General features: G+C 39.7%; 1 protein-coding gene across 1 annotated transcript in view; it reads right to left on the bottom strand.

Annotated features, from left to right (window-relative positions):
• LOC120546828 (steroid hormone receptor ERR2-like) overlaps nt 1-13,154 on the bottom strand; it is an 80,133-nt gene that overhangs the window by 60,435 nt on the left and 6,544 nt on the right. The window contains exon 4 of the mRNA XM_039782050.1: nt 9,855-9,995. Within this exon, the coding sequence (XP_039637984.1) occupies nt 9,855-9,949 (95 nt within the window). The 5' untranslated portion in view covers nt 9,950-9,995. The remainder of the gene's footprint in view (nt 1-9,854; nt 9,996-13,154) is intronic.

Below are 13,154 nucleotides of genomic sequence, written 5' to 3'. Positions count from 1 at the left end.
AGTTATGTTGAAACATTTGAGGAGGAGTTCTACAGATAATGACCAAGTTGTCTTTTTATTATCTGCAAACTGTTCATGTATGTCATGGATTATATTATGCATTTCAATATGATGCACTAGTTTGTCTTGTGCTATTTTTATTTTCCTTTCAGGTCAATGGACCAATGAAACAAATACTGTAATTCTGCGTGAATGAAGTAGAACTGTCTCCTCCACAGTGAGAGGTTTTGTGAAATAGTAGTATAGCAGTTATTCCATTGGCCGGCTACTTGTAATCACCCTTGTGGTTTAAAAAGGTCGAGGGGTCAGGGGTTACGGGAGATAAGGACCCTAGGGACCGTCATAAAACACTTGCGACACTTCAGCCCTCGTTTGTCATGCCAGAGCTCGATATCACTCATTCATCTTGGTTAGGAAAGTCTTTTCCTTTAATAGACATCTTACGTCACAATCCTGCATTGTGACCACAGTCTACGCCCTCTAAGACCAGTTATTTTTACAGTTATGTTTAGAGCATGATGGTGCATTTATCAAGAAGAATCCTTGACTTGCCATTGTTTCAGACAAATGTGTATGTTTACTGTATATGTCGGTGTGTCAAGAAAGAGTCCTGTATAAACCTACAGAAGCTTTATTTAAAATCTCTTTTCCCCCGTGTCTGACAGCAACATAAGTTTGAGGTTTTCAAAGTCAAAACACTCTTCCTCAGATTGGGTGGTAACAGCGACTGCTCACCCTCATCCAGATCTGCATCGTATTTTCCTGAATTTGCCAGCGCAGAAAGGAACAATCAAACGGCCGACAAAACAAATGAGATTCCCTTACATTAGGCAACCGTGTAATCACATTTCCCATGTTGTCTCTTTCCCTATATGCTACGTCCTGTCGAAATTGGAGCCAGAAAGTAGGAGCTGCATCAGTCGGGTCACAGTGCAGCCTGGTGCAGGCCTCCCACCGTTAGCTCTGCATACAGAGACGTTTGCTCCCGCTAAGACATCTCATTTAGTGCATCTGCAAACAACATTACAGGTGGAAACGCTTTAGGAGATGTCTTGCAAGCATTAATCCCATTTGTGTCCTAACCCATTTCAAATGTGCATGCCGCTGCACTCATGAAATGAGAAACATGCTGTGGCGATCAAATGGATGCAACACAAACATTTCCAAGGACTTCAGTGGACACACAAAGGAAATGTCATCACTAAGAGGATCTGCATTCAACAATAGAAAAGAAACTAGTGCCTTTAAATGTCGAGCAATGAGCGGTCGATTTAATAAACCTTATATGTGGAAATTAAATGTTGAAAAAAATTATAAAAGGCTCTTTTGCAATTAAGGTGTAAGAAGACAGAAATAAAGTCTATAATGCATGTACTATTTCGTACAAAATACTAATCTAAAAAAAACAGGGAGAATATTTGTAATTGCATCTTTTCAAAAAGGTAACCACATCATCATGTCCTAAAAACAGCAGCAGGTGGTGACACAAATTGTTGTATCATGCTTCTTAAAATACTGAAATAAATTGCTCCTAATGAAATAAATCTTTCCAAAACCATGCAGTTAATGTGAAATGGCAGCAATCTACTGAAATTCAGTACCACATTTTCAATTTGGAAAGTTTAAGTAGGAGAGTAAACAAAAAACGTGACTTTATGTTATGGAACGTATCAAAATGATTAAAAGAAAAACAAGAATCCAAAATTATGACAAGAAAATATCCACATCCCTCAGCAGGTGGTGGTTTGAGGAATACAATAAATAATTTCCTTGTGTATTGGACATAATTTTTGCACTAAGCTCAAAACATTAGCGATGAGTGAAAAGAAAAAAAAAAGTTGAGGTTCTTCTGTTTATCAAATCATTTAGACTCAACAAATCATGTGTTTTTAAATCCAGGTGGAAATGCTTTAAGTGACCTTGTGAAGACAAAAAATAAAACAAACAAAATCAGAAAGTTAGACATGCAAGCCATGAATACAGCATACATAGGAGTCAGAAAGCATGAATAAATATGAAATGCTGCCTGTAGTTAAATACTACCCTCTAGTGGGCGTTGCAAGGTTGCTGTATGTCTTGTACAGTCTGTGATGTCAACTCAGGACCCAACAGAGGAATCAGAGGCATTTAATTACTTGAAAGAGAGGAGAGTTCTTTACAGATTTGCTTGACATCCGTTTTATCTTAATCCCAGAAAAAATAATTCAGAACAATCCAAAATCAGAAATATGATTATTGCTAAAGTTTCAGTCTCTCATCTGAATATCCAAAATGCACTCAATTCTCCAGGAGAGAACACAAGCAATTGCTGCTTCTCAGCTGTTTATTCAATAAGTCATACAATACACACACCATACAAAGAACATTGTACAGGAGGGCTAAACATGGTGCCATGTCTGACCTGCTCAAACGGGGGTTGTCTGGAAATTGTGTCAACACACCTGTCGAGCTGCAACGATACTGTAAGTCGATGAATTGATTCGTCGATCAACACAAAATCAGTAGGCAACATTCCAAGGTTCCAGTCTCAGATGTGATGATTTTATTTTTCTTTGTTATAAATACCTATTATTTAATCATCTTCAAGTTAACCAGACAAAACAAGCAAATTAAAGACGTTACTGTGGCTTTTGGTCATTATTTCAATTATTTAATATTTCAAACATCGAATAATTGAGAAAGAAATCCACAGATCAGTCGATAATGGAAATAAGCCTACACACCTGCACTCTTCTCTCCCACTGCTCACTTTGCTGTTTCACTTCCACACTGTGAGTTAAACTACTGTCAGGTGAATGACATACGCCACCCAATCCCCATGGCCTGCTCTTAGCATTCTCCTCCTTGGTCACGTCCAATTAGCTATCCCCTAAACACTCTTTCTCATTAGGCTAGCCATAATCCACTCATCGTGCCTTGATTTGGCAAATAAATCACACTGAGTTTTTTCAGACTATTTTCCCTCCCGTGCTCCACCACTGCTGCTGTCTTTTTAAGCTCGGTCTCTCCCTCAGCCTCGTTAACCCTGTCCAGAGTTTCTACGGTGACAATCTCCACCAGGCCTCCTCATTGGACATGGCAGCTGGCAATTTGCATGCCAGACTATTTCTCTTCATCATTGGGCCTCTTTCTCTCTCACTCTCTATGCTAGAAGAATAGAGAATAACTCAGCAACTGACGGCAGACGGCATGCACGTCCTTGTCCTACAAGGTTACGAATCCATTTCATCTGTGCAAGAGGGGAGTGAATTAAAATAAATGATAGCCGGACATTTATTGCATTCTGGGGGTGAAGGAGGGATAGGGGAGGAGAGGCACAAGTTGCGGAGTGAGACTTGTGTCTCACACTGAGCCAGACTGGCAGACAGTTTGATATTGACTGGCATACAGCGTTGGCACAAAGAATGAAGACAATACGAAGACAATAGAATTATCCACCACAGAGCTGAGTTTGAATCTGTTTGTCTCTGAGCCCAGCGTGCTTCAGTCTAGCTGTTGCTCTGGGATCATACAACTCTTCACAATGTATCCAGCGTTGCACATCATATGTGACCTGTGCCATCAAATCTGAAGGAGCTAAATTCATATTTTACAGTTATTCCTATGTTGATATTTTCACCATAAATGTTTCTATTCATATATCAACTTTAAAACAGGTTTATTCTCAGAAAGTACAATTATATTTTAATTGTGTATTTTACTGTTAATAAAATACATGCATGCCCCTTTGAGGCAAGTTTAAAACATTTAATAAACACTTTTAGTTGCTTGCAGGTACAGTATAGAGTGGGCTGCATAGTTTAATGACCCTGTTGTGGAACGTGTTGTAGACATATGGAATATATCAATTAGTAAAAAGGTGGCATTTTCTATTGGAATATTTTTGTTTTTTATCAAGTTTACTTTTGTAAAGAGGACAGTGGATTGCTTTCTCTACAAGATGAGTCGATGATAGCTGAAACCAATGTCAACTTAAAGCTTTAGTGCATAACTTTTTGATATTAATGAACGTCCGTTACATTCAAGCCAACCATGAGTTGCTTCAAAGCTAATTAAGACTATCAGCTCCAGTCCATCATGTTTTTTTAATCATCCGTGTCCTCCTTGGCTACTAGCAACTGCGTGGAGGAGGTGGGCGGGGGGGCGTCATGGTAGGCTTGTAGCAGGTGGAGGGGCCAACAGTGTTGTTGTCATTACTTAGAATTCCTCATGATGGCAGCAGAAACTATGCACTATAGCTTTAAGGTTTACACTTGCTACTAAGTTGTGGATCCTAAAAAAACCTTGTTCTTCTTTTAAGCCACTACTGTTGAACTGCCAGTATTATTAATATGAGGATGTCTTGAGTCTATTTTGTCCACATTTGGACTGGTACATGCCTTATAATATTTTTAAAGTTGGAATCACTGCTGTCAATTGAATTGCAGCACTGTGATGTTGTAAAAGTCGGGGATAGTGTTTACAGATGTCACTGGAGAGCCACTGTGCATCACTCCAAACTGCTCCTTGTTTCCGTCTGCGTATTCCAAAAATACATCCTTGGACCCAAAGGATCCCTCGCTAAGTGACTTTTTTTCCTGTTGACCACAAAGCTATCAATATGTCTGCCTCTTGACACTGCCCTATCTCTCTCTGGACAAGGAGGCCGGACTCTGAATGCTGACTACTGCTCGCTGCACAGCTCTCCTGGACCTCTTCCAGGACACTCTATTGTAATACAGTTATTTTTAGACAAGTTGATGCAAATAAATATTTATAGTTGTTTGCAGGTCAGGGGTCTCAATGAACTGCAGGGTGGATGGTAGTGAATAAACTACAATATGTAACTATGTAAGCAGGAATAAGGGTTCAATACTGCAGGGCAGGAATAAACGGATGGGGAGATATTTAAGGCTTGGCACTTGCTCATACTTAAAAATCAGAAAGAAATACATTATAATTATAATCTATGGAGCAAAATGAAGACTGAGACCATATCTATCAATACTAATAATGGTTAGGCCTCAAAATAACTTAAGTGGAGAGCTTCCTGGTGCGTTATGGGGTAATTTATTGCAATGTGGTGTTAGATTTTTACTCACACTTTCCCTGAATGCAGCTTTCTCATTTTCCCTGACATCTGGATGCCTGTGATAATAGCCCTGGCGCTGATCACTTTTACATTAAACTTGGGTCTGAATGGAGATGTGTGTCACTGGAAATTATTACACTTGTCACTTCACTCCACTTCCTATCAAATTTATACTTTAGGAGAGGATATTTCTATGCAAAGAGACTGAAATGACCTAGACAAAGCCTTGGCTTGGGTGATGAAGGAGTAGCACAAGGAGGGAAAATTTAAAGTTCAAGGAAATGCTGAAGAAGCCAAAATGTTGATTGAATGGTAACATTTTCCTGTGGTCTCCCCCCTAACCAGAATTTGGACAGAATATGGAGGGAATATTGTGTTTCTGTCATTGTTCATCTAGCATAACTTTGAGTCTAAATATAGGTCATGCAAGAAAGGCTCAGGCCACACATGCAAGCATACACACACCGAAATACACACAAAACACAGTGAGTGAGTCACTGTGTGCTTTTACTCTGTAATACTGTTTCTATGACTAATCCTTCTACCTTTCAAAATAATTCAAATATTTCAGATAAATTGACTTCAAATGCTCCTAAAATGGAATCAGTGCAGTGACATACCGTAACTACTGTAATAGTATTTAGCTGTAATTTGATGTGTACATTGACTGAGAAATCTTTATCAGAAATACCAATTTAGAAGTGCACTGCATTACCTCTGTATTAACCTTCACTTCAATAATGTTGAACAGATCAGTGTCCGTATAAAAGCTGCATATAAAGTACAGATGAATCTATTGGCACAAATCAATCTTCTGCACAAATGTCCAAAAGTTGAGTCGTTCCGTTTCTTTCTCAGTTATTCATCATAGAAGAGACTGTTGTCAGAGTGCAGGCGGTCAGACAATACAGAGAATACAAAGAAGTCGATTTTAATTTCTGAAAGTGATGGTGTACACCTCCGTCTCTGGAACCACATGTACCCATAATGGATCAGATTCCACCAGAACATTTTGTCCTGTGCCTTTCTCGATTTTCTGACCGTCTCAAAGAAAATATAAATACACAATGATACCGTGGACTGACCAATCTGCTTTTCAAAATCACATCAACATTTGCCATTGCAGTAAAATGGCTCACAACAATTAGCAATCTCTAATTTCAACAGCCCAAACAGAGACACATTTTGACCTTCATACCGACCAGCCGACCAGGCGTCTGTCCGTCAAGGCCGCACAAACAACCCAGCTACTCAAACACTTGTCATCATCCCTCATCAGCATCTTGATTGTTGTGGAGGACAGATTAGAGGGAATGTCCACATACATCCAGCGGCCTCTGATGTGACAGCAAGGGTTTATGGGATAGAAACCCAAGAGCCCCGCCTCGCTTCACCTTGACCCCGCCGCCCCCCTTCCGCCACTACCACTCCTCTCGTCCCAGGCTCTCCAGTCTGACCTCGTCATCCCGGCCTCTGGCCTCGCCTCTGACGGCTGAGTTATTACCATAATTACCCAGGAGGCATTGCAGGGAGCGGCCACATGGCCATGTTTAACAGAATATTTGGGTGTTTTATCGACTTTAACTCAGCCCCTGGGGCAGGCGAGAGGGGGCCTGGATGATAAGAAAACCACTCATGTGGGAAATGAAGAGGACCATTTCACAGACGGAACCAAGAAGGGGATGAAATATACTGTTAATGCAGCAGTGACCAGTGCACATATGTCATATATTCTCTAAGACAAGGTGTAAATATGCTCATATATTCAGGTGTCGAACAGAAGGACTTGGCTGGAGATGACTACCTTCTAAAAATAGCACTTTAAACCTTATAATGGAAAAAAAATGTATTTGGATTGCTTTGTGTCAACATCAAATATTTCAAGTCCTGAGGTGGAATGAAGGTGGACTCGAAAAAATATATTACTTATTTTTCACAACAGGGATCTTCCGAATTGACAGACTGAAGGGCTTTAGGGAAATTTATAGTTTTTGTTTCTTAGTGTTGCAGTTTGTTTCTTACTTTCTTACTGTGTCGGACCAATTTTTATAGACTTTTTCCATGTTTGTGTATATTTTCTCATTTTAATTAATAGAAGTCTGTGGGATCAAACAGCAACTTCTACTACTTAAAACAATAGTTTAACATACATTCAAACCATGCAACAAGGTCATAAAAAAGATATTGAGGAAAAACAGTCAAATTCAACCCAAACTGAACTATTACTTAAAGAACAATGATTGTTTTCTTGCTGTGACAATTGCAAATTAAACACATTTTGGAGGCCAGGTGGATTTTTGTCAAAACAACCGTTTCAGCTATATGTTACATTTTTAAGAAAGCTCTTTATAATCCATGGCTATACTGCCATGTGTAACAAGCCAGGAGGCCATGCATATTCATACAGTTACAGAGTGAAAAGTACAGCCCAGCCTGCCATACACAGGGCACAGGGGCCATTGGCCTTAGGCCAACAACGCACGGAGAGACAAAGATTGTGTATAGTAAGCACACACTTCTATTAATATCTGTATTTATTTACACTTACAAACCCACACAGAGAAATATAGAAACACGCACACGTTCACACAAGCCCTCACCTGCTCATAAAAGGTCAACACATTAGCATTCCAATACATACTGTATTCAGACTTTCCTGGTCCTATACAGCTACCCATCAAACATGTCCAAGATGGCACTTAGCCGTGTGTGCCCGTGTCTTATTATGCAGACCCATCTGTGTGGGTTCAAAGGTCATGGCCGGGCCTGGCAGGGGCTACAGGTGAGCAGATGAGAACAGTAGGGGCTCGGTTTAATTTAGCTAAGCACTACAGGATGCAGTGCGCCCCTGTACCTGGGAAGGACAAGTTGAACTTTTCACACTGGGCCTCAGACTCATCATTTCAACGGGTGGAAAGTCAAAGAAAAATGAGTAATAGAGTCACAAAAAAAGCTTTTGACAAGGAATCTGTTTCTTTGTGGCTGAGTTGTTTTTATTTTATTTTGTAAGACTTGTTCAACAAAGACAGACAAGCACATAAACACACAAATCTACGTACACACAGGACTCTGTTACCAAGTCGCTGTTTTTACCTCCCTTTCTTTCTCTTTTTCCCTCTGACACACATCCAAGCACACAATACACAGACATATTGAAAGAAGATGACTGTCAGCAGTGTAACCGTGTGTGGGTGTGTGTGAGGGAGAAAATCCCTAATCTGGCATGGGCCAGCTTCCTGTCTAGACTCTGCATGAGGAGGCCAGTGCTAACCTGGCCAGTGCTGTGAGTGTGTATATGTGTGAGTGCATACATGCACACTACCATTGTGTTTGTGTGCAAGCTACTAATGTATGTGTGAGCACAAACCTGCATTATGTCTGTGTCTTATAGAGAGAGAGAGTAGGTGGCCACTATCATTGTACTCGTCCAAACCAAAAAAACAGACATTAACCACTGGCCTTCTATATCTACTGTCCAATGCTTATTTTTTTATTGGACAGTTTCCAGTAAAGCTCCTTTTTGTTTTCTGTTATTTTGACACTTTCTTTGCCACGCGTGCCAATGCTGCCACAATTCCAAAAGCCAATTTCCTCATTATCCAACTTGCAGCACTTACGGGAATAGAGAGGTGGGGTTGTGGAGGGTTAAAGTTGGAGGGAAATGGAAAAAGGCCTGATGTGGTTTTCTCTAAAATTCCATACAAAGAACGAGGATGAGCTAGAGAAGGACTGGGCTTTTGTTTTCCTTCCTTATTCTCTGTCCTTCCTAAATACAGCTGATCAGCCTTACAACAGTAAATATGGTACTGAAAGCTGTATACTTTTGCCCAACACTATAAAAACATAACTGAAAATGAAAAACGTTAAGTCACTGAAAAAGAATGCCTCATGGTTTGGTAACACGATTCAACTGAGCTGAATCATAACTGGAATCGCTAACAGCCTCTTGCCATCAATCATTTGCACAAACCCTGCCATTAGTAATCACAACAAACACCACTGAGCACAGCAACTTTCTGCCATCTTACTCACACTGAGAGCTAATCAAAAAAATGCTAAGTGTGTTTAGCCTTAGCTTTGGCAGTATTTGTCTGGAGTGTGAATCAACATCATGAGCGTCGCTATTTCATATTCATGCAGAGGCCCAATGACACCTTGTCCTTTGCCTTCCAAAAGGCCTTTACTCAGCAGATCACCACCCCTGTAGAACCAGATGTAAAGTGAACAGTCTTCACCTCTGTGACATCAGCCCGTCACAATATGCCATCTTATGGGAGCAAGCCATCACAGAAGCCTGCCAAAGACCAAGGCTACGACCATGGCAGCCAAAAAGCCAAGAAGAACAAATGACAATGGTGAATTTTTTTTTTTTTTAGGTGGAAAAGAAATTAAATGTAAATATTTGGGTGAAAAGTCTTACTTCAGCACGTCTTTAAAACCCCATTAATCAATTTTTTTTAAAATATTGAAATCTAATAAATGACTGTAATTTGAAGGTGTGATAAGAATTATGTTGTAGCTCTACAGAACTTTTTAGCTCATTTTAAATCATTTTTGTTTTACAGATAACACATTTACTGTATAATGATTGTCTTCTTTCTCCCATTAACCCTGTTTTCAGCAAACAACCTCTGATTAAAGCAGCATCAAAGAGCAGACAGACAAAGTTAGCATCTAGCTGGTGAAGAAAGTCAAACAACTACCATGCTAAGACCCTAATTCTTACCTTAGGAGCAGGTGAAAACCAAAACAGTTGTAAATCGAAAGTGAATATTGGACTTACATGCATAAGGTAGCCAGAAATACGACTCCAATGGGATGTCGATGGCCTGCCATGCCTCCTGCAAGTGAGACCCCGTTTGCCAACACGTTAGCCATGTCAGGGATGTGCCTCTCTCAGCTGGTTTTGAAGGTCTTCTGTCACCTAGAATTTTCAAAAATGGTAATACATGTCATTTAAAAGCAATTACATTACTTTACATTCTTTTAGCAGATGCTTTTGTCAATAGTGACATACAATAAGTACATTAAACCTCCACAGGAACAAAAGCTAGATGTGGTCATCTCTAAGTGTAGTCTGAAACGGTTGGTTTTCATCATGCAGCAAAAGATGGGCAGTAACGATATTCAGACTTCAAGGGGATTTCAGAAAAGTCAGAAGAGTCTTGCTGCAACAAGGACCCCAAGTAGTGTATGAAGAATCAAGTCTTGCCCAGTCAACAGCATTTCTAGCCTGAAACACAAACTGAGCACACCTGTGAGTACACCAACATTCAAAAAGTTCCCCACTGCCTCAAACTTAACCACACTCAGAGATAAAGACATAAACCTCAAGCACGACAACGACAGAGTGACAGACAAGCTTTTGCTGACTCCACGTGATCTCACCTTAAGTCATCGTCTAGCCGGCGTGTTATTCCTTTCCTATGTACATGTATTAAGAAAGCCGATGACTAACACAGATGGTGGACAAATCAAATGAGTCATTTCAGTTGTATGGCCATGACATATACACATCATTGTCTCCGCTGGTGTGGGTTTAGGGGTCTCCTGTTGGCATTCCTATCCAACTGACTCCCCAAGTATGACTCATAGGCTTGTTACCCCCAGACTAAGCAGACTTTACTGTGCTGGCTTGTCAGTGTGCTATAGTAGGGAAATTTGGCGGGACGCTGCTTAGTATTTGGGGTTTGTCTGACTCAGTCTAGCCAGTCCTAAGCAGTCTGGCTGTGTGTATGTGGTCAGATGGTGAACTCTGTCTACTCTACAGAATCACGATAAAATCTTTAAAACAAACGGTTTGTTTTGCAAACTCAACAGTCGCTCGATAACTGCACAGCTAGCAGAGGTTAAGCACTACGGTTGGTAATCTGACAAGTAGTCATCAGGAACGTAACCTACATCACAGGAAAAAGAGGACATATTCCTCTGTACTGCTACCAGCATGTGTTTTTGTTTTCATCCTCCGGTCTGTAGCTGCATTCCTCTCCTGTGTGTTGTGCGAGACGGAGAGATTGCCGGAGAATGACTCACTAAAACCTGACCCAGCAGTGAGGTAATCACTGGAGGACGCTTGGAGTAAAAGTGAACTTTGATGGCGATGGCTGGGATCATGTCTAGGAATCCCCAGACAGTTTGGAATAGTGTGTGTGTGTGTGTGTGTGTGTGTGTGTGTGTGTGTGTGTGTGTGTGTGTGTGTGTGTGTGTGTGTGTGTGTGTGTGTGTGTGTGTGTGTGTGTGTGTAGGATGACATAATTTCTGTTCACCAGTCCAGTCCATGTGATGGCTGGTGTACGGCCTCCTGATGAAGACCCACAACCCATTACAGAATCTCTCCACACAAACTTGTTAAGTCAAATGGAAATAGATGCTCAACCCAGAAGTACAGCTGGTAGTTGATAATGTATAATTCTGCTTTTAGTTTTACATTTCTTATAAAACCAGAGAAGAACGGAAGGATGAGTACTGTACAACACTGATGATGATGATGATGATGATGAATTCAGATATAGATTTTCTAATTCATTTTGCATAAATAATATTCCAACTAAATGTGACATTTCACAAAACAAAACTCCTTAGGTATGATGCATTGAAAAATTTAGTCCACTAACAAAGTTAGAACAATTCTTGGACTCTTGAATGTAGGACACTTTCCTTAAGCATTAAATATACACTCCCTGGTCACTTTATTAGGTACATCTATCAGTCCAGTTCAATACTACTGCAAGCTACAACCTCAATAGCAGTTATTAATAATACTTCTCTGACAGTGTCATTTAAAACTGAACACAATTATCTTTGTAACGGTAGAAATTATGGTTGAGCTGTTGTATTGGGTTGCATCAGATTTTACAGGTGTCCCTTATAAAGTGGTCACTGAGTGTACATTTTTATATAACTTGATTCTCTGAAAATATATAAAATGTTGAGTTTCTCTGCTCTTGTGTCAATATACAGATACAGACAGCAGACATTGTTTGTTATGCAGCATCACCTGCTGGCTTAATGGAGAACTGCCAACATTACAGTAATTGACAAAAGATGAGACAAACAGCAGCAACACCGATACAGAACACGGGACCTCTTTATTGACATCAGAACAAACAAATGTTCACTTTACAGTGAAATGTAAACTTAAATTCTTTTTAAACTTTTAAAAAACGTAAATAAGCCACATTAAATAAATGGTATATTCACTGAGGTGTGTCATACAAACTGGGAAATTTGCTCGAAGAAGAACAAAGAGACAAAACAAAAGACAAAAGTGTTACCCTTGGTAACGAAAAAATAATAATAAATGACTGTGTTGTGTCACACTTTATCTTTGAGATAAGCTATAACGCAATGCAAAAAAGTGGGCATAGAGGTCTGTGGGAAAGTGGCAGAGGAATACCAGGCACCAGGGTGCTTGTCTTAAAATAGTTTCACAATGGCTATGAAGACACCTTGTTCCCTGCTCATTCTTGGATCATTCAAAATGCCCAAACACCCATTTAGGGTTTGGATCGCACAAACATCACTGACCTAAAGTTATGAATGAAGACATATCAGCCAGAGCTAGGAGGAGCGTTACAGGAATCCAATGTCCAAACACAGAAAAGCAATACTGTCCCTATGACAAAAGTATTAAAGACAACAGATACGGAAGAGCTTGATCATTAAACATCGAGCTACGGTTCACCTGTTTGAACAGCACATAGTATTTTCATGCAACTGTCAATGAAACAGTGAAAAAGAAACTTGATATTCCTCAAATGCTCAATAAAGAATAAAATGTAAATCAAAACTACTCTTTACATAATGCACTGTTCAGATATAGAAAAACATAAAATGTAAATTAAAATGGTATAATATTAATATATTAATACATACTTTTCCAAGATGACATCTGACTATAAAAGAGGAAAATGACAGACAGCAAGAGTGAGAGTATCAGATGGTGCATGAGCATGTATGAAAGATTCATTTTCATTCAAGTATCATAGTGAGTTGAGGAAGAAATTACCTTGTTCTAACAAAATGTGTAAATATAAACCTCATATTAATCTTAAAATCCTGCAAACAAGCAAAATAATTTTTT

This window comes from Perca fluviatilis, chromosome 18 (assembly GCF_010015445.1).
Source record: "Perca fluviatilis chromosome 18, GENO_Pfluv_1.0, whole genome shotgun sequence".
Lineage (NCBI taxonomy): Eukaryota > Metazoa > Chordata > Actinopteri > Perciformes > Percidae > Perca > Perca fluviatilis.
Note: the sequence above shows the minus strand (reverse complement) of the source record. Positions and strands in the feature narration are given on the sequence as shown.